Raw genomic sequence first — 21,333 nt, 5'->3', positions numbered from 1 at the left:
TCTGATCCTCGAAATTTTTTTAGTTGACAATTTCTTAGATCATATAACTGGTTCAAGCATTAGCTTTCGTCCATATGTTAAACGAATGCCTTTTAAAAATATAAATGTAACAGCAATAAATAGCTGTCAATGAATAGCGATGATCAGCTTCAACGCAAAGCCACAAACTACAAATACAAACAGCAACTAGATGGCCCTTAGTAGCAGTCCCATGCGCTATCCTTTTAGGAATACACCCTGTAGGCTCCCTTTTGCAACCCATCTAAGTATGTACTCACAAACAAGACTTGTGAAAAGCAGCTTGTAAGAGCACCTTGTCCAATTCTAATCGCAACCCAGTCATTCAAGATCCATCCCCCATTTTGACTTTTCCAAGAGGCAAGTTGACTTGATACGTTTTATGATTCTTGTTGCCCTCATTACCCAATTTATATCAAAAGCTTCCCGGACAGTCATTCTTTGAACAAACTCTCGCCTTGAATCAGATTGTTATCAATCAGTCCAAAAAGAACTCTTAGAACTATCCGCTTATGATTCTTTAGGTTCAATGCTTGTGGGGTTTTGTGTGTTACTATTTAATGTACTTGTATCACTTTCCTAATAATATGCTCTGGTAATTTTCATAAAAAATAATTAAGCAGTAATGGGCTATTTTTTAGCCAATGACATTACAACTGCTTGTTTCGGAATTTCAAAAATAAGTGTGATTTCTACGACTGTTCTTTTTTTTTCTTTTGCACAATTTGACATTTCAAACATGGCACAGCAAATTGAACGTAATCAAGAGGCAACAGTTTATATTGGCAACCTCGACGAGAGGTGCACAGAATCTCTTATATGGGAATTAATGCTACAAGCAGGTCCAGTGGGTAATGATTACTTACTATTACCTACAAACAGTAGTCTAATTTTTTATAAATACTAGTTAATGTCCATTTACCTAAGGACCGAGTAACGCAGACACATCAAAATTATGGCTTTGTAGAATTTTTAACAGAAGAAGACGCAGATTATGCAATGAAAATTATGAATCAAGTGCGTTTATACGGTAAACCTGTTCGTGTTAATAAGGTAATAATCTAAATCGACTTACAAAAAGTGCATTATATTCATGTATAAAATATAGGCAACCTCCGATAGAAAGAATTTGGATGTTGGAGCTACATTGTTCATTGGTAATCTAGATCCTGAAGTGGACGAAAAGATATTATACGACACATTTAGTGCATTCGGATTAATTGTGAACACACCTAGAATATCGAGGGATCCAGACACAGGTGCTCTTAAAGGTTTTGGATTTATTAGTTACGATAATTTTGAATCTTCTGATGCAGCGATTGAGGCTATGGACGGACAGTATTTAATGAATAAACAAATTACAGTATCTTATGCATTCAAGAAGGACGGTAAAGGAGAAAGACATGGTTCTGCAGCAGAAAGATTATTAGCAGCAGAAGCAAGGAAACACACACAAATGCCAAATCGACTCTTTGCTGGTGGACCAGGAATGGCTCCTACTATGGGCTATACAGCTCCAGCTTATCCTGGTGTAATGCCTCCACCACCTCCACCAATGGGATATCCACCTCAATCTTATAACGTTTGGTAATAAAAAAAAATAAACTAAAATTTCAAAATACGACTTGTGATATTAGCATCTTTTGAGAGCTTTTTTTTTTTTTTTTTTTTTTTTTTTTTTTTTTTTTTTTTTTTTTTTTTTTTGTCAAAAACAGCTCTTGACATGTACTAAGACAATGTTAACAACAATAGAAAATGTCAAGAAATCAATTGGGTTTACAAATGGAACTGTTCCCGATTTCATTCAAAAGTTGTTTAGGTACAAAATTTGCTTATAAGAATACAAAGGGATAGAAGCAAATAATTATTTTGTATAGAATGTTGGAGAATGACTCATCCGAGAGTATTTTAACTTGGGGGTTAAATGGAACTACTTTTATTGTAAGAGATACCATGGAGTTCTCCCGTACAGTTTTGCCAAAACATTTTAAACACTCCAACTTTGCAAGCTTTGTTCGACAATTAAACAAGTACGACTTTCATAAAGTGCGTCAAGTAGATGACAGCCAGAAATCTTATGACAGTCAGGTACTTTTTTTTTTACGTTGTTCATTTTTTGTCTTACACAAACTGATAGGCATGGGAATTTGTTCATCCTAAATTTATTCGACATCGCAAAGATTTGCTAGAAGAAATAAAAAGAAAAGTGCCTAGAGTTATTAAGCAATCAAAAAAAGAGAATGAACAAAAACTTTGTATACAAATGAATCCCTCTTCGGGTCTATCTAATTCACTGGAAGAAATTCAGGCGATGGCGGACATAATGGTTAATGAAATTGAACAGCTTCAGACATCTCGTACAGCTCTGGAAAGCAGCATATCTAAATTAATGCAAAGAGACAAAGATATTAAGAATGAATTTAAAAAATTAAACGCTAGTCTGTTATCTAAAGATAATCTTATTAAAGATTTTTTGGAGTTGATTAAAAGAACAGCAGGTGATGGCAAGTATAAAGATACAAAATGAAAGAAGCAAGGTAGAGATGTTAATTTTTGTTTAAAGTAAACATAGATGGACAAGAAGCACAAAGCTTATTAGCTTCTTATGAACGAATATCTATTGCAAATACAGAACAAATGGAGAGGCTCAATAAAGAAATGGGTTTGAATAATAGAGTCAAGAGGAAGCAGATGGATGGCGAGGAACACATTAATTTAAAGAGAGTAAAAATGGAGGATACATCTATACCTATGCCTATTGGAGATGAATTTGATTCAGGCTCATTTTCTGCAGCAGCAGCAGCTGCTGCTGCTAGTATGAATGCTGGTAGCTTGATCGGATCTCCATTAAAAACGGCGGATGGGCTTACATTTGTGACTCTGGGTCGACTTTCCTCAAGCATGTCAGTACGCGATAATAAACCAGCTATTGAAATTATGGCGGCCGACCAAACACCTACACTGGGCACAAGCTTACAGAGACCAACAGTTGATATGAAACGAACATCATCTTTTGGAATGTCCTCATCTTCACAGATCAGTTGGACTGTCCCTCCAAGGATATTACTTGTGGATGATGATTCAGTTTATCGTGATTTAAGCGAGAGACTTTTGCAAGTATTTGGTTGTACAATAGATTTGGCAAAGGATGGTGTCGAAGCTTTAAAAAAAATGAGCTTAGAAAGATATGATTTGATTTTAATGGTAGGTTTTTTCTTCTTGTTTATTAATTGCTAAAAATTATATATATTAGGACATCGTGATGCCTAAAATGGACGGTATATCGGCTACAAGAAGTATTCGTCAATATGATGCGCTGACACCAATTGTTTCAATGACATCTAATTTTACTGATAATGATATTGTGCAATACATTGGTAGCGGAATGACAGATATACTGCCCAAGCCATTTTCAAAGCGTACATTATATCAAATGTTGGATAAGTATTGTGCACATTTAAAATCAATTCAAAGGGTTCAAGATAAAACAGACGCTCCATCTATACCATCTGCATTGGATGTATTGCCAATGACCAATACTTCTTCCTCAACAAAGACTCGGCATTCTCCTCCCCCCCCTCCTCCTCAACCTTCTTCCTACCTGTTCCCTATACCGACATCCAATGCTGCACCTCCTAGTTCCTCATCTTCTACTGCACCTACTGTGTTTCCATTAGCTCCTTATCCATACCCAATTACAATGAACTCTGTCTCTTCAGATGCTAGCAACAACAATCCTGCACATGCTGCCCAAAATGATATACCAAATATCACTTTCTGGCCGCAGCAACCGAATCAAAATCAAGGTACACCACCAGCGATTATTGCAAGTGCAGGAAAATTTACTTGGGCAATGCCTACTAGCAACAATTCTTAGAACACTTTACATATTTTAATAATGTAAATAATTAAAATAAATTCTTATTATATTTGTATAAAAAGGTATATTTTTAATATATTGATTCAATTTGTACATGGTTTGCTGGAAAAATACCTATTAAACCGTTAGGTAATCTTCCTTGCCACCAATCGCATGGCAATCCAGTTGCAGGGTCCACTTTTGATAAAATTTGAATGACATCTCCTCGGCGAATGGTTAACTCCATTTGATTTTCTCCATTAAAATCATGAATAACTCTCGCCATTTCTACAGGCCCGCCGTACTGTGGAATCATCATTCTTTGTTGCTGTTCTTTCAAACTGCGTTCGTGCGACCTTTGTATTAACTTGTACATTATGTAAGGCAAACCGGTAATGATGGCTAGAAATAAAATCACCGGCCTTCGATTTCTACTCTGACTTATTTGTACCTCATGTTGATCACTATTTGTAATCTGCAACTGTTGGTCCTCTGGTAAATCTGGGCTATCTTTATTTTCGTTAAGATCAACAGGTGGTGTTCTGCCCGTCAGTTTATAAAATAGTCGCTTTAGCCATCTCAGCAGTCCAAACAAGTTGAAAATGTTTCCCAAATAATGCCTTAGATTTCCAAATTGTTCTGCTACTCCAACCATGGCCATAAAACTTGAGTGTGTAGCCATGTAGGTAGAATCGAGCATTTGAGCAAACCCTCCAAACGCTTGAACGATAGATCCAATAATATCAAAAGTCGCGCGAGTGCTTGATTCCATCTGTTGAGCTAAACTAATATTTTCAGGGCCTTCTCCAAACATACCCCCTCCAGCCCCAAATTGATTATACCCATAGCCTCCAAATCGATTATAGGGTGAGTAACTACTTCCATAACTACCGTATCCTCCATATCCTCCGTAACTTCCGTAGCTGCCATATCCTCCATAACGATTGTATGGACTGCTATAAGATGAACCATACATACCACCATATCCCCCTCCTCCTCCATAGTTTGATGCTCCATACCCTACTTTTAATAATGTTTCAGAGACAATTTACTTTTAAACATTTTTTGTTTGTTTACCATTGTAATTTGAACCCATTGTAGTAGGTCTACTAGGTAAAGCTGGTGCAGTAGTGGTAGTAGAAGTAGTATTCGTATCAGTCATAGATGCTTGTGTAGTTGTTACTGGTGCTACAACACTATTATTATTGTTGTTAACTTCCCAAGGCTTTGGGGGAGATGGCATAATTTATAAGAAAGAAAAAAAATAAGAAAAAGTTTATGTAATGGTGAGAAAACGGAGTATTAAATGAACAATTTTCATATGTCAGCCATTACTTTATATCTTTTCAGGTGCAAGCATAACAGCTAAAAATGGCTATGTAATTGTATAAGGGGTATGTTAGCTTTTTCAATAAAAAGTATTATCTTTCTTTTATAGATTTTTAGCAATCGACTTTGTTTTTATAAAAGAATCTTTACAATTATTGCTTTCCCCTTATTTTTTTCACCACTTGACAAAAGCAAAGGGAACACAAAGTGTCAAAATTAAAATACAATGTAAGCATATATAGTTTATCAAGATTACGAACCATTCTATTTGTATAAAACTCTTTAGAAGAAACCATGAGTAGCATGAATGATAGTGACTGCTTAAATATGTAATTTTTTCATAATGAAATTGACATGTCAAAATACACTGTACTTTATTCTTCAACATTCGCCTAATGATCGCAAGCAGATCTATCTTACGTCGAATCCAATGCAAATGTCATAAAACACAGTTTGACCGATTGTTAAAAATTAGAACATTATACACAGACAATGGTAAAACCTCCGATATTGCGTACGTGAATATTAAGCAGCTTTTACTGTAGTCAAAATAAATCCAGCCCACGTCCAACTTCTTTCCCCAAATCTACAAGCTCAGCTTTTCGAACCTTATTCCGTTCAAGAATCAAATATAAATGGTGACATTGACTTAAAGAAAAGAATATATGCTGAGAAACACTTGACGCTCCAGGATATTTGGGGGAAAAAATCGCAAATAGAAGATCCCATTGACATTACCTTACCGAAGCTTTCGGGAAAGAATCTAGAAGAACATTTTATTAGGATTGGATTGGATCAAGCAGAGCCTTATTTATCGCAATGTGAAAGATTAGCTACTGTGGAATTACCGCCGATTCCAAAAAAATGGAAAAAAAGTGCTGGTTGGACACGGTATGCGAAAGACGGCACTGTGATAGCTGTGGATCATCCGTTGGAAGAAACAATGGTGTTTGATGTTGAGGTTTTAATGTCAGAGGGAAAATACCCCACGATGGCTGTGGCTGCTTCAGAAGAGGCATGGTATTCATGGACATCGCCTTATGTATTAAACACAACAAAGAGCAAAGAACAATTGATACCGTTTGGAAAATTTGATAACGAAAGAATTATAGTGGGACACAATGTTGGATATGATCGTGCTAGAATTGCAGAAGAGTATAGTAAGTCTGGGACCAACATAAAATTCGTAGATACCATGAGTTTGCACATTGCTGTATCTGGATTGTGCTCTCAACAACGACCTGCTTGGAGTGCTGAGCTAAAGCGTAGAGATCATGACGTCTTGGAAGAAAAAGTAGAAATGGGAGTGACCAATGTAGGAGCACCTAGCTTTTTTGATGTGAGCTCTTTGAATAGTTTAAAGGATGTTGCAAAGTTTCACTGTAAAGTAAATTTAGATAAAACACAACGTTCTGTCTTTGAAACCGGCAATCTCTCTGATGTTCAGTCGCAATTTCACGAACTAATGGATTATTGTGCCAAAGATGTAGCCCTAACACACCAGGTTTATAAGTCTGTATTCCCTAAATTTCGTAAAAACTGTCCACATCCTGTTTCCTTTGCCGGCATGCTTCATATGGGTAGCTCATTTTTGACAGTAACAGAAAGATGGGAAGATTATTTGAGCAAATCATCGGGAAAACACAAGGAGTTGAGCGATATGCTTGATATTAAGCTACGGGATTTGGCAGAAAAAGCAAGAGTATTGGTCAACGATCCAGAAGTGTGGCAAAGTGATCCTTGGCTAAGTCAACTAGACTGGTTTGTGAATCCCAGGCAAAGAAAATTAAAAGGACAGCCTAAATGGTACAAGGATGCATATGATACCAAAACTGAAACCTTAAAAATATCAACACGTTCGCGCATTGCTCCAATTTTGCTACGCTTAAAATGGCAAGGTTATCCTCTACATCACCTATCTAGCTTTGGATGGTGTTATAAAATACCCAATTCGGAAGCTGCAGAAGATCAAATCAAGAAATCTGTATTGAACGACGAAAAGTTTTATTATCTTAAGGTCCCACACAAAGATGGTGCGGACGCAAATTGCGGAAATCCTTTGGCGAAAGGTTACATTGGTTCCTTTGAGGACAAGATACTAACCTCTGAATATGAAGCAGCTAAAGCAGCTCTTGAGCTCAATGCTATGTCCGCTTATTGGATTAGTTCAAGGGAGCGAATTTTAAATCAATTTGTTGTTTGGGACTCCAATTTGTGTGTTGATATGAATTTACCTAAAAAAGAGAAAGGAAAATATGGCATAATTTTACCTCAAATGGTAACTATGGGAACCATCACACGTCGTGCTGTGGAGAGAACTTGGCTCACTGCTAGTAATGCCAAGAAGAATCGTATTGGCTCGGAGCTAAAATCAATGGTGCAGGCACCAGAAGGTTACAAAATCGTAGGCGCAGATGTTGATTCTGAAGAACTTTGGATTTCGAGCATTATTGGCGATGCGCAGTTTGGATTCCACGGTGCAACTGCACTGGGTTGGATGACTTTACAAGGTTCGAAATCAGAAGGGACAGATCTACACTCTAAGACAGCCAATATATTGGGAATTAGCAGAGACAAAGCAAAGATATTTAATTATGCAAGAATCTACGGTGCTGGTGTCAAGTATGCCACAAGTTTACTGCTACAATATAGCCAAGGTATGGATCAGCAGACGGCAGAGAAGCGAGCAGCTGAACTATACTCAAATACTAAGGGAGAAAAAGAGCACTCGAAAAACAATGTGTTCAAACGGCCCTTTTGGCATGGTGGATCAGAAAGCTATATGTTTAATGCCCTTGAAGATATTGCTCTTTCTAAAGAACCTCGTACTCCAGTTTTAGGCTGCTCTATTACGGATGCTCTAAAGCCTCGATATACTGGATCGCAATTTTTGACATCAAGAGTCAATTGGGTTGTCCAAAGCTCCGGTGTAGATTATTTGCATCTTTTAATTGTTTCTATGGGTCACCTAATTAAACGTTATGGGATTGATGCTAGGTTTATGCTTTCAGTTCATGATGAGGTGCGTTATTTAACAACAGAAAAGGATCAGCATAGGACAGCTTTGGCTCTTCAAATAGCCAATGTTTGGACAAGAGCTCTTTTTAGTTACAAGTTAGGCATTCATAATTTACCACAGGTATTTGAAAAAAATTTTTTTTTCCATTTGGTACATTTTTGGTTGACTATGACTTGTGATAGAGCGTTGCATTTTTTTCTGCCGTTGACATTGATCATGTACTGCGAAAAGAACCGAATATGCCATGCTTAACACCATCTAATGAAGAAAGAATATCTGAAGGTATCAGTTGTAACTTACAAGATACGATCCGTGCACTTGAAGCTGATTCGGAGTTCCAAGAATGCCTTTTGGGTGACCCAGCGAAATCAGCAGAGACCAACGTAGACGAAAAGGTTGTTGAAGACCTAGTAAAAAGCTAGAAGAGAAGAAGAAACCAATTGATTTACCTTTTATTGAAGCACAAATGCATAAGAATTATAGACATCATCTCGCCCCATCATTAAATGGAAACAAACAAACTAAAGAAGTTCTAAAATGCACAAAAGAGGAACTAGAACTTATCCGCATGGGATTACAATGATAATAGATGCAAATCATACATAGGCGAATAACATGTATATAATAAACTCATTCAATTTAGCGTCTGTTTGTTCGCTATAATAGCTGTAACAATATAAAATGTAGCATAAACCACTTAATTCTTTAAATATTATTTAAATGTGCCCTTCTTATCAAAACGGTAACCAAATAATAATGCCAATAATTTACCTCATGCTTCAGTAGCCTTTTGATTTATATTTGAATACGAAAAGCCTTGGTTATTGTAATAGACTTTACAGCCCCTAATGTTGTCTATTTAAAAAAAAAGGGAGGGGGAGATATCAAGTAAATTCATATAACCATTAGCATATATTCTTAATAAAATAAAAACTATATCTTTATAATAGTCTGATTGAACATATAAAAAACACATCATTGATACGATATGTAATTAAGCTAGATTTTGGAACTTAAACATTATCAATACAAACATCACTTACATTGTGTGGAAGAAATGAAAATAGAGGAACATTAACAGATATAGTAAATGTGTTCATGTGCAGTACGTGCTTACAGTATGTCAAGCTTTATACAGTGTTGTATTTTATTAGAAGATACAATATAAAGCTCAGAGTTTTTCTACCGTTCCTTTTAAAAAGAGGTATATCTGAAAAGTATTGATACTAAAGCTAATATTTAAATACACTGCTTATAGAAAACGAGTTTGAAGTGATTGTATACTTTTTATATTGCGATCATTGATATATAAGGAAATTGTACAGTAATCTGGGCAAGTATTTTTCCTTTCTTTATCTACCTCAGGGCAGATTACCGTTTATTAGCTATTGTAGTATACAATAAAATTACATTCAAGAGTTGTTATATATTTCTGAAGAACGTATGATTTTTTGACTCTTTGTTCTTAATAATGATGATTTTCTTCCAAAGGAACTGGTAATGTTATCAGGTCGATGATGAAGATATTCACCATCTTTGTAATTTTGTTTGTAAAAATCTCGGTCTGTCAGAAAATAGGGATTCGGATTAATGAATAAGGTTTTTGTATGTTTATAATCAAATACACACCTTTTTGCTCAAACTCGGAAGTAGGAGCTGGTCTGCGCTTTGTATATTTCTCTATTTTCCAGATTTCAACACTTGATTTAATCTTTTCAACAAACCCCATTATTGCTTATATTTTATAATATGTATCTTGAAGGAACGGAATGGAGATACACAAAACAAATAAGAGAAAGGAAACACAAAAAGAAGATTAAAAGAAAATATTTATTTTTAATTTCGATTGTTTTTCTCTTTTTTTTTTTTTTTTTTTTTTTTTTTTTTGGTTACTTGGCTACACGCGGGCATTGAAATGTGATAATTTGTACTGCCACTTCTCTTTTGATCTACTGCACAAATGATGACCTAGTTAAGAAACCGAACCTAAGGAGGTTGAAGAATATAAATAAAGAATTAATAACCTACCCATCCCATAGCATTATTCTGTAGCTGCTGGTATCATATTATCTAATAGAATATAAACTATTGTTATATTTCAATAAGTTTTCGAAAGAACTTTGCTATCTGCTTTACCTTTTCCAGAATAGTATTAATGAATTTCAGATAAAAGTATCGCCGTCTTCCTTACAATATGTAACACAGTCTAATTATGGGTACAAAAAGTACAAAAGAAAAGTATTTCTTGAATTGTAAAATCTGGTCAATTTGAAACTATTCTGCATTTCATACGTAAATTTTGAGTACTGAAAAGGATACTGACTTAATTTTTGTTGAAAATTGCACTAAAGCAGATAATAGCAGTAATTGTGCTTGTGGAGTGTTTGCCATTTTCGAATGGTATAAATCCAAGGAAGCAAACTCAGCGGTTTATTTCATAAACAAAATGTACAAGTCTATAACGAATAAAGAATGCTAGAAAACTAGACAAGATTTGAACCGACATCACGGCAATAGTCGTATTCTTTTCAGTCATAGGACCTAATTGAGCAAGCAACAGATTAATCAATGTCAAATTATTGCATTCCATGATCTGTCCATTCTTGTCGTATTCAAATACTTTAATAAGGCCAAATGCTTTTAGTAGCTTTAATACGATGTTTCCTAGTGTACCCAATGGCTTCTTATCATTTGGACGAACAGTGGAGCATTTTAGTAAGCCAGTTTCTGCATCTAATCGAGGCATTCTGTGGCGAGGGCATTCTACAAGTCGGAATAACTGAGGGCATGAATACACAAAGTTGAAAATTTGAGGCATAAAGAATAACATTAGCGTTTTGGAAAAGTGTCCCATAATTCCGACCACAGCAAGTGTCATTCCCGCAAAATAGCAAAAAGTATCACCCACAAACATTTGAGCTGGAAACCAATTATACCAAAGCAAAGCTCCTGTTACACCAATAAAAGGTAACATAAAATAGAGACTGAACAGATGTACTTCCAGACTGTCACGTGTGTGATTATTGAATACATACAAAAGATCGTTTACAGCAACAGACAATGCGATAATCAATGTTTGTCCAGCTTCTACTCCATTAATTCCCGCTAAGATGTTGATGCTATGTGTACAGAAAATGATTACCATCACCATATATACATAATACAGTGCACCTGTTTTTTAAAAAGCAAAGTTAGTACGATCAAACACAATCCAGCATGGATACTTGCCTAAATCTACATTTTTCCCCAAGTAAGGTTCTAATTGAAGAGGCATCATGATAGTAGTTCCTCCTTTGTTTGTATAATAGAACATCAATAGAGGAACGCCTGCAAGAGCGGGAAACCAGAGCTTATATCTCCATCTGACATCCAAAACATCGTCTGCAAATCCTAGTAAGACCATGGATTGGATTGCTAAAATAGCTGATAAAACTTCTCCCAACTTTTCATATTTTATCAGTTAGATTGTCTCTTGCAAACTTCATAATTCAGCCTCATACCTTGTTATAAGGGAATGTATCTAATGACGCATTTTCTCCGTATTCTAGATTTGCACCTTGAAACCAGTCAATAAATGGGAAAGGCATAAATAAAAATAGTGTAATGAGATATGTTATAGCTGTTGGTAATCCCATAGTCTCCGGGCTAAAAAAAAAAAAATGTAATGCCTCAGTCAATCTGTTGTTCGTTTGAATAATCAAGAATTTACATTATAGGTTTTCCTGCTTTTAATATGTCTTTTCCATATAAACGTGCATTTATAAATGTTTCTTTCAGATTCGGAAGGGTTGTAAAGATCATCAAGCTTGCAATTACAGACATGATGACTGAAATGGCTAATGTCGTGTGTCCTTCTTGCCATGCTTTAATTGTTGAAAATCCAGTGATGGACAAAAGCAGCAGTGCGATTTTCATTTTTTCATATAATTCCCCAGGCTGCTTTTGTATTGTTTTATTTGAGAAAGAAGTCTTCAATGCGCGCAACCGCCTAAATTTGGAAGTTTCACTTGAACGGAGTAGAAGTTAAATATTGCACGTTCCTTATTTCTCAGACGTAACGCCAAGATAAAAAGCCATTTCGCGGCAAGAAGCCCAACATACACTGTCCATCCAAAATTAAAAAAGTTATTAAATACAACTTCTGTTATAAGCTGCACTCATTTTTTCGAACAAAATAATTTCAATACATACGATCGCTTCTTTTCAGACGACTAAATCTTAGCATTTATTGATAAACTTTAACATAATTAATACTCCAGTATGAGTTGGTGAATGAGCGAGGATTATTTGCGACATAATCAGTGCAAGATGAGGGGCATCCAGATGAGCCGTAGACGCTACCTGCCCAATCACCACAGAAAGTCAAGTCAAAAACAATTTGTAATTGAGAGAAATAACTTATTGAGCACGATCCTGATTGGAACGGGAAGGTGGCTATGGGGGCGGGCCAAGAGGGAGGATTGGGAGATCCATTACTGATATCAGAGGGAATGCTGTTACGAGGAAAGAACCAGACCTGTATACCTTGGCTTGCGGTCATGCGTGTGGCATAGACACCACCCTTGATGTTATTCAAGCCCTTTCCATAAGTATTTGTGTTTGTAGCTTGTACACCACACCCAGCGTTGTTTGCTTGACCAGCAGCATTGACGTAACAGTTGTCAGTGAGAGATTTGCCAGTTTGTGTACGTGGAACACCAGCCATAGTACAACCATTCTTGGTATGCAAAGTAACTTGATTAACAGTAGCTTCATTTACGTTTTCGATAATCTACAAATACATGTTTAGATATCTTTCATGCCATTGAATCTGGACTTACATCAATTTCTCCGCTGTTTGGCCAATTAGGTCCAACCATCCAAAAGGCAGGCCAGGTACCACAACCAACTGGCATGTGCTCAAGGTCGAGTAATACCAAAGCAGAGTTGGAGTACGAGCTTTTTGAAGTGATTCTGACAGACTTTCTGCCATTAGGGCTAACGGTGGTATTATCGGCCCTCATGATGACCTTGTTACCTTGGTTGTAGATCAAACCAGAAGACTTTGCAGTTGCTTGATCAACGTACTTTACAAATCCATGAGTGGGATCCGAGTCAGTAAAGAAAGTAAAGCCGTCAAAAAAGGATGACCCTTGAAAGGTCTGTTTCAAGTTCCACGCGTGTACACTAGAGGAAAGTAAGAGATTGGCAGCCAAAAACGTTGTAAGAAGTGATTTCAACATTAGTAATCCGATAAAGCTTTCTATTTTTTTCGTTATAATTCTTCTCTTTATATATGTATGCTTTTAATATATTTTGTGTTTTCATGCTATAAAAATTGTACAAGCAAATGGTATCGAAATAGAAAAAAGATATATTTTAGGAACACTCATTGCCGCGCAATTAAAAGTCAATGAAGAAAAGGGACTATGATAAACGAACGAATGGGACCATATCATAAAAATCAAGTTTGATTTGTTACATTAATCGATATACACACCAACAGAAATACTCGGGTTGAAGATCAAAAAGATCACAACCAAGATGGTGTAACTTGGCTGATTTCACTTGCGTACAAAGATTACAAATCATTAGTGTGCATAGTATGTATATTTTTTATGCAATCGTATTTTCATTAGTCTCCTATGGCTTTATTGCTTTTTCGGTTGTTTTATAGGCTTAACCAAGCAAATAAGGAATTGGATGAATTGCTGTAAAGGATTACATAAGAATGTTTTCCCGTTATCTAATTGTTACAAATACAATGCAACACTTTGTAATAGGTAACTCAAGAAGAAGCATCACATAATGCAATGTCCTTTGGTACAAATTATTTAGAGCATAGATTTAATAAGTTACACGAATTCGTTTTCTTACAACTTTACTTTTACATAGTGAAAGCAAGTATTTGCTCTTGTAGTAATCCCAATGAGATTCTCTTTTCACTTTAAAGTAATAAAAAGAGCTTCATATACATAGCATGTAAAAAAAAAAAATTGCCAATAAATTTAATAAAATATGGTCAAATTTGAATAAATTTTCTATTATCAACTTTAGGTGTTGCTGTGATTACGGCGCCGCTTATATCAATTATTTTTATATGCAGAATTAATTATTGGTATATTAATTACCCAGCCTAAAAAATGCTTCGCCATACAATAAGTGGCTTAAGGATACTATCCCTCAACATATTAAATCACCCATAGTCCCGTCATTATTTTCAGAACCAACTCCCAGAAAATTACAATAAAAGTTTGTCACACGCGATTAAACCTCATCAATACAGGTACACAGTTTGCCGCTTCATAGCCACATTTTTTAGTTGATTGAGATTAACGTGATATTACGTAACGAACAACAGTTTATGTAAATCATACTTGTGTTTATTTTGTTTACAGAATAGGTTTATTCTAAATCGTTCAGTTTTGAATACTGTCTTGTTGGGACTATTGACATCAGTTACAATAGTCGTCAAACGCTATATGAAAGATAAGTGTCAAAAAAAAACATTGACAATAGAAACAATCTATATAAGCCTTGAAGCAATTATGGCAAGAAAAAGTAGACAAGAACTCCATAAAGATGCAGATAATGTCCTAATTTAATTGAACTATTTTGAATTGCTATCAACCTTCATAATTTACAAGGGTGAGGAACAGTAACATGGTATAATGAGCATCATTTCCTGAATTGTGAAGATTCCACGTCTCTATACCCAAAAGATCTAATGTTCTGCCTAAAGAAGGAGGATTATGTAGATCATTTATAGAAGAGCCATAGATTGTATCGGTATTTACAATGGCAATACATGCGGATTGATTTACATCAAGTACCTCACCCCCATTCACTGCAGGCCACATGAATTTTTGTTTGCTCAAGTATTTGAGATCGCTGCTTAAACCATGACCTACAAGCACAAATCCACCGTCACGTTCGACAGCCCAATCCAAATCTTTTCTTAGTTCCTTCAATGCCTGTGCAAGAGAGCACCAAACAGAGGTGCCAAAGGAAAACTTGAGTTTTTGATCTTCAACAAATGTTCCATTGTTCAAATGGGCATAACTATCTATCAAATAATGCTGGTCCATAAACCGATTTTTTCGTGAGTCAAATATAGACCAACCAAGTTCAAGAATAATACTGTGGTCGCGTTCATACGCTTCAATATCAATAGCAATAAACATGTAATTCTTTTCACTGATAACAAGTCTTTTGGCTAATTGAACTTCTTGATGAGCCTTTTCGATACGTTCACGCTGCTTGTTGAGTTTCTTTGCTTTTGATTTGTATTTACTAAGTATGTTATTTGTTGTGGCCTTAAAAGGTTCTATTACTTGGTATTTCTTTATGACGAGTTCATCATCTGGGAATGGCGGTACATTGGGAAATTGTTCAGTAAAATGATTCAATAATTGTTTGTAGATCTGAACCGACATGACCACATTATGTTCACCAGAAAAAGTTTTTCCTAACTTTAAGGGAATTCCAACTGTATTACCATCAGGCGCAAAGAATTTTTCAGGTTCAAAAAAGGCGGTAAAAGCAGCCTGCTGACCAAGTTGTTCATAATATCTTCTCCATGCAGAATACACTTGATTCCATTCATACGAATTTAATACTTTGACCAACATTAAAACAATTTTTTTAAAAAAAAAGTTTGTGTTCATTCTGTTGAGGACATGTTTTGCACCTCTCTTACTTGATAAGCCAATCAAATCAGGTTTTATTTGTGTAACGAACACTATGAATATTGAGGATTGAGAAAAACAATGCAGTTTATACCATATAAAGCTGCTTTTATACTAACCTTCCCTTATGTCTGTGAGATATAGCGCATGTTATACACGAGGATTTAGAGAAATGATTTTCCAAATCTGAACTCCTTTGTATTCAGATTTTATCAGCTTTAATTAATCATGCTTTTTATCCAATATATACTTGACTATGGAATTAAAAAAAAATCTTGTGAGAAACAATAATTTTGTATTTTATATCATTGGATTTGTGCCTGTGATAAGAGAAATTAAAATGATTCAAGCTGACATGATGGTCTTTCATATTGTTAATTGCTTCATTATAAACGAATATTTGTATTCGAATCAATGGCACTCGGCTCTTGGTCATCGCCCACTTTTTCAGCTCGTTCCTGCGTTACAATAGCATCTGTGTAACAAAGGAGTATGATATAATTATAGACAAATATGGAAATTTTTCAAGCTCCATTGAATGCCGTGTTTCTTCAAAATTCTTTTTTTTTCTAGCTTTCTTTTTGACAACATTTCAATGGAACAAACTCATTCTATTGCTTCTGATTTGATAAATGCACCACCAAAGGAAGTTCTTTTAGGCATGTCAAAGCCAGTCATTACAGAAGATGTCGTGCAGCATTCTGTGATCGCCAAGATCCTTGGGTTTATACCTGCACTACTTTTGAAAATTGTTGGGTTTGCTACTATCTCGATACCAATTTTCTTTTATCGGATCCTTACTTGGTCATTCACCTTGCATCTCAATTTCTCCTCGCTTCTTATTACTCTTGCTATCATTGCTACTATTACGTACCTCATTGTTAGATATCGGTTCTTGACGAAATATTCTCGCTTGAAGCCTATCAATTCACCTAAAGTAGCTTCTTCATTTGATTTGCATCCTGATGCTGATGAAGATACAGAGTATTCAAAACCAGGATTTAAGAACTATCCAGATGAGTTTTTATCAGCGTTTTTATCTTCAATCAAAATTTTTGGCTACTTGGAACAACCCGTGTTTCATGAACTCGCACGTCATCTCCAAACAAAGAAATTGTTGGCCGGTGATACTCTTTTTAGAAACCCGGAGCAAGAAAGGTCATTTTATATTGTCGTGGATGGACATGTGCAGTTGTTTGTGAAGCCAGAAAGCGATGAAGATAACAATGATAGTGATGATATGAGTGAAAACGAATCTGATCAAACCGGTTCTTGGAAACAAACAGACGATGAAGATGACATGTTTGGTTCAAATGGCAGCAAGGATAAATTCAGAAAATACACATTGATTAATGAAGTCGGTGCTGGTGGCACGTTATCCAGCTTGTTTACTATCCTTTCCATATTTAGAGAAAGTTTTAATAGAGCTGAAACAAAGGAGAGACAAAGACAAAAATCTGCCTCCAAATCTCATCTTTCGCGTTTGGTGCCTCTCCTAGATCCTAATAGCTCCGAAGTACCGAAGGACTCATCCCCTGAAGACTGGAGACAGGTATTCCCTGGGCTGGAGGAGCATGTGGTACCTGGTACTCATAGCGTAAAACCAGAATCAGAGAACAGTGGGCTTCGCAGAAGAATCAAATCTGTACATCCAACCATTTCTTCACCTCAAGCAAATGCACTACAGGAACGGGCTTTAATATATGAAAATGATGATCTTGAATCGCATGAGTTGAATGACTCGTTTGGATTACCTCCACCTACAACTTCTAGAAAACTATCCGGTACTACATCACACAGCTATACTCATACTGCCCGTCCTGAACTTCGCGACTACTCAGGTTCATCACGTCGCTCCTATCGTTCAGTTCATCCCAATATCATTGCGCGTGCCACTGTTGACACCACATTGGCCGTTATTCCAGAAGAAGCCTTCCACAAGTTGACTCAAAAGTTTCCAAAAGCGGCTGCCCATATTGTTCAAGTCATTGTCACTCGATTTCAAAGAGTTACTCTCAACACAAGTCATCGATACCTTGGTTTGACAAAAGAGCTTTTACGCCTTGAAAAACTTGTAAATGAATCAGCCAGTTTACCTGAGCTTCCCCCGAATTTCTTTGCACCCGGTGGTATGGATCGTTTGAGACATAAATTCAATGATGAAGACAACACGCCACAAGGTAAGAATAACGACCTAGCCCCAGCAGAAATCAGCCGCAGTGATAGCTCGGGCATCATACAAGCGATTGGAATTATTGATTTGCCTGGCACCTCTTCCATTCATAACAACAATACCACTAATTCCAAGAATCTAAATGGCGACCCTACAAAAGATTCTCCAACTCGCCTTTATCGTCAGCAGCTCAATAGAAGAGGCGAATATAGCATGGAAGACGATGAGCATTTGCGTACGTCCATCATGAGATGTATATCTGATGCACTGGGCATAAAACCAAAGAACTTTAATGGTACACCTGGTACCGAAGAATCACGATCTCCATTCTCTGCATCTCCAAGAGCACCTCGTCGACCTTATAACGAAGAACGTTCTCGTCTTCAATACCCTATGGACTTGTTTTCGCATACTGGAACAGTGGATACTACCACATCACCTTCCTTAGATGCTATTGCAGATTACGATGATGATGTCAAGTCAACCACTTCTTCTGTCCAATCTGGTGGAAACAATTCTGATATATTCAACACAACCAAACCTGATCCTATATCTCCTGATGATATCCAAATCTTATATTTCCCCAAAGATGCTGTCCTGGTACGAGAAGGAGCACACAATACGGGTCTTTTCTTTGTCATTGACGGTCTCTTGGAAGTTTCCATGACACCTGCTCAGGGAGAGGATGTCATTACTGATGATAAACCATCAAGCAAAAAAAAGAAGCGCCGTCATGATCTCAAGCATAGAAAATCACGCATTGTTGACACAGGTTTTAAACTCTCTCCTTCTTCTTCAACCTCTTCGAAATTCTCAGAAACTGACAAAGACATTAAACAACCACCTCCCTCAAGCAGTAGCTTAAGTGCCAAAGCGGATGAGGTTGTTGCTTCTGAAATACCCGCTGGCCGTACAAGTGAGAAAAAACAGGGCAACAAGGAACGTGAAAAGGTGAAAAAACCTCTGTTTATCATTAAACCTGGTGGCATCTCGGGATACCTAAATGCATTGACCGGATTTCCTAGCTCTGTCGAAATAAAAGCAAAAACGGATGCTTATGTTGGGTATGTCACCAAAAAGCGTCTGGACCGCATCATAGACAGGAATCCTACAGTCATGTTGAAACTTGCCAAGCAGCTTGTCGGCCATGTGAGTCCGTTGAGTAAGTCTGAAGAAAACCAAAGTCGGATTTTTATGCCAAACTTTTTTCAATAGTTCTTCAAATTGATATCTCCTTGGAATGGATGCAGGTGAGTGCTGGTCAAATTATTTGCAGAGAAGGAGAACCAAGTAATGAAATCTACATGGTATTACATGGTCGTTTAAGAACTATTCACGAGAAAAAGGAAGGAGAGATTGAAATCCTTGGCGAGTTTGGTCATGGAGATAGCGTAGGAGAACTTGAAGTACTAAGTAAGTAGAAGTCTGTTATTTGATGATGAAAGCTTTAATTTTTTTTTTAAGCCGGTGTACCCACCTCTGCTACTCTTCACGCCATTCGAGATACAGAGCTTGCTCGTATGCCTAAGACATTATTTAATGCACTGGCACTTCGTCATCCAGAGATCACTCTTCAAATTTCGCGCATGATTGCGTTCAGGTCACTTCAACTTGTGATGCATCGTAATAACGATATGCAAAATCCAAATGTGCTTCGCATCAATTCAAAAGCAGATGCTTCAGCCGCCATTGCTTCTATAACCGATGGTAATCCCAAAGTTTATCCAGAGCTCTATGGTCGTAATAATGTCAATTTAAAAACAATTGGTATCATTCCTGTCAATTCGACTGTGCCTGTAACTGAATTTGCTGAAAGCCTCAAGTCTGCACTTATCCATTCTGTAGGAGCTACCTGTGTTCTTTTGAACAGTGCAACTGTCACCACAATCATGGGAAAATATGCCTTCTCTCGTTTAGGAAAACTCAAGATGGCTTCATGGCTTGCTCAACAAGAAGAAAAGTATAGAATAGTGCTCTATTTAGCAGACGGTGGTGTCACTTCTCAGTGGACGCGTACCTGTATCCGACAAGCCGATTGTATTCTCCTGGTTGGTTTAGGGGATGGGGATCCTTCTGTTGGTGAATATGAGCGATTCTTGATCAATCTGAAAACAACAGCTAGAAAAGAGCTCGTCTTGCTGCACGGAGAAAGACACTGTGCTCCAGGCACAACTCAAAATTGGTTGAAGGTGAGCTTAAAAAAGTTTTTAGGAACACTACAAATACTCAGTGATAAACGATATGATTATAGAATCGACTTTGGATTCAAGCTCATCATCATGTTTATATGGCAATGCGCCAACATGCGTCACTGACAGCTACTGAAAAATTTAGACCTCCATGGTTAGCAGAGCAAGGTAGAAAGATGACATCTGGCTCCATCAATATGCTAGCAAACGTCAAAGACCAAATCAAGGAATACTATTCGGCCGTCCCACCTTTTAGTCGTTTGCTTGATTTTAAAAAGACGACGACAAGCAGTATCCATGGTCTGGATTCAGCAGCAAGAAATGATTTTGCCCGCTTGGCACGAAGATTATGTGGTAAATCGGTAGCACTTGTCCTTGGTGGAGGAGGTGCTCGTGGTATTGCACATGTGGGAGTGATTCAAGCGATTGAAGAAGCTGGTATACCTATTGATATTATTGGAGGCACAAGTATTGGTAGCTTTGTTGGTGGACTGTATGCACGTAACATGGACTTGGTCTCTGTTATTGCAAGAAGTAGGATGTTTGCCGGTCGTGTTTCGAGTATCTGGAGACAGATCATGGACTTGACATACCCTGTCACTGCTTGGTTTACTGGACATGAATTCAATCGAGCCATTTGGAAATGTATTGGCGACAGCCAAATTGAGGATTATTGGTTACCTTATTATGCTGTGACAACCAACATCACGTTCTCTCGTATGGAAGTACACACGACAGGTTACGCGTGGCGGTATATCCGTGCTTCGATGTCACTCTCAGGTTACATGCCGCCTATCTGTGACAATGGGAACATGTTGGTGGATGGTGGCTATATGGACAATCTTCCGGTGTCAGTAGCTAAAAACATGGGTGCTGACATTATTATCGCAGTAGACGTGGCTTCCGTGGACGACACGAGTCCTGTTTATTACGGGGATTCAATCAGTGGCTGGTGGGCACTTTTACATGGTTTGAATCCATTTAGGACGTACAACATCCCAAGTATTGCTGAAAATCCAAAGTCGTCTTGCGTATGTAAGTAGTGTAGCTAAATTGGAAGAAGCCAAGATCACAGATGG

General features: G+C 37.0%; 8 protein-coding genes across 8 annotated transcripts; 4 read left to right on the top strand and 4 right to left on the bottom strand.

The window, feature by feature from the left end:
• Positions 1 to 757: 757 nt before the first annotated feature.
• On the top strand, positions 758 to 1,609 carry RO3G_10200 (uncharacterized protein; the record flags this gene model as incomplete). Its single annotated transcript, XM_067664785.1, has 3 exons — positions 758 to 869; positions 926 to 1,071; positions 1,127 to 1,609. 3 exons carry the CDS (start codon positions 758 to 760, stop codon positions 1,607 to 1,609), a joined length of 741 nt encoding a protein of 246 aa, XP_067520886.1.
• A 1,160-nt stretch (positions 1,610 to 2,769) lies between these two features.
• On the top strand, positions 2,770 to 3,895 carry RO3G_10199 (uncharacterized protein; the record flags this gene model as incomplete). The annotated part of the gene is made up of 2 exons (XM_067664784.1): positions 2,770 to 3,222; positions 3,272 to 3,895. 2 exons carry the CDS (start codon positions 2,770 to 2,772, stop codon positions 3,893 to 3,895), a joined length of 1,077 nt encoding a protein of 358 aa, XP_067520885.1.
• A 357-nt stretch (positions 3,896 to 4,252) lies between these two features.
• RO3G_10198 (uncharacterized protein) lies at positions 4,253 to 5,120 on the bottom strand (the record flags this gene model as incomplete). Its single annotated transcript, XM_067664783.1, has 3 exons — positions 4,253 to 4,279; positions 4,329 to 4,897; positions 4,955 to 5,120. 3 exons carry the CDS (start codon positions 5,118 to 5,120, stop codon positions 4,253 to 4,255), a joined length of 762 nt encoding a protein of 253 aa, XP_067520884.1.
• Positions 5,121 to 6,149: 1,029 nt separating this feature from the next.
• RO3G_10197 (uncharacterized protein) lies at positions 6,150 to 8,647 on the top strand (the record flags this gene model as incomplete). The annotated part of the gene is made up of 3 exons (XM_067664782.1): positions 6,150 to 6,593; positions 6,720 to 8,345; positions 8,408 to 8,647. The coding sequence occupies 3 exons, from the start codon at positions 6,150 to 6,152 to the stop codon at positions 8,645 to 8,647; spliced, it is 2,310 nt and encodes a 769-aa protein (XP_067520883.1).
• Positions 8,648 to 11,403: 2,756 nt separating this feature from the next.
• On the bottom strand, positions 11,404 to 12,047 carry RO3G_10196 (uncharacterized protein; the record flags this gene model as incomplete). Its single annotated transcript, XM_067664781.1, has 3 exons — positions 11,404 to 11,667; positions 11,726 to 11,870; positions 11,935 to 12,047. The coding sequence occupies 3 exons, from the start codon at positions 12,045 to 12,047 to the stop codon at positions 11,404 to 11,406; spliced, it is 522 nt and encodes a 173-aa protein (XP_067520882.1).
• Positions 12,048 to 12,450: 403 nt separating this feature from the next.
• On the bottom strand, positions 12,451 to 13,447 carry RO3G_10195 (uncharacterized protein; the record flags this gene model as incomplete). The annotated part of the gene is made up of 2 exons (XM_067664780.1): positions 12,451 to 12,996; positions 13,046 to 13,447. 2 exons carry the CDS (start codon positions 13,445 to 13,447, stop codon positions 12,451 to 12,453), a joined length of 948 nt encoding a protein of 315 aa, XP_067520881.1.
• Positions 13,448 to 14,830: 1,383 nt separating this feature from the next.
• Positions 14,831 to 15,835, bottom strand: RO3G_10194 (uncharacterized protein; the record flags this gene model as incomplete). Its single annotated transcript, XM_067664779.1, has 1 exon — positions 14,831 to 15,835. One exon carries the CDS (start codon positions 15,833 to 15,835, stop codon positions 14,831 to 14,833), a length of 1,005 nt encoding a protein of 334 aa, XP_067520880.1.
• A 471-nt stretch (positions 15,836 to 16,306) lies between these two features.
• On the top strand, positions 16,307 to 21,297 carry RO3G_10193 (uncharacterized protein; the record flags this gene model as incomplete). Its single annotated transcript, XM_067664778.1, has 5 exons — positions 16,307 to 16,371; positions 16,466 to 19,227; positions 19,281 to 19,478; positions 19,530 to 20,254; positions 20,317 to 21,297. 5 exons carry the CDS (start codon positions 16,307 to 16,309, stop codon positions 21,295 to 21,297), a joined length of 4,731 nt encoding a protein of 1,576 aa, XP_067520879.1.
• Between the last annotated feature and the right edge of the window lie 36 nt (positions 21,298 to 21,333).

The sequence above is a fragment of the Rhizopus delemar genome, genomic scaffold (assembly GCF_000149305.1).
Source record: "Rhizopus delemar RA 99-880 supercont3.7 genomic scaffold, whole genome shotgun sequence".
In the NCBI taxonomy this organism is placed as follows: Eukaryota; Fungi; Mucoromycota; class Mucoromycetes; order Mucorales; family Rhizopodaceae; genus Rhizopus; species Rhizopus delemar.
This window is presented reverse-complemented; position numbering and strand designations above follow the sequence as displayed.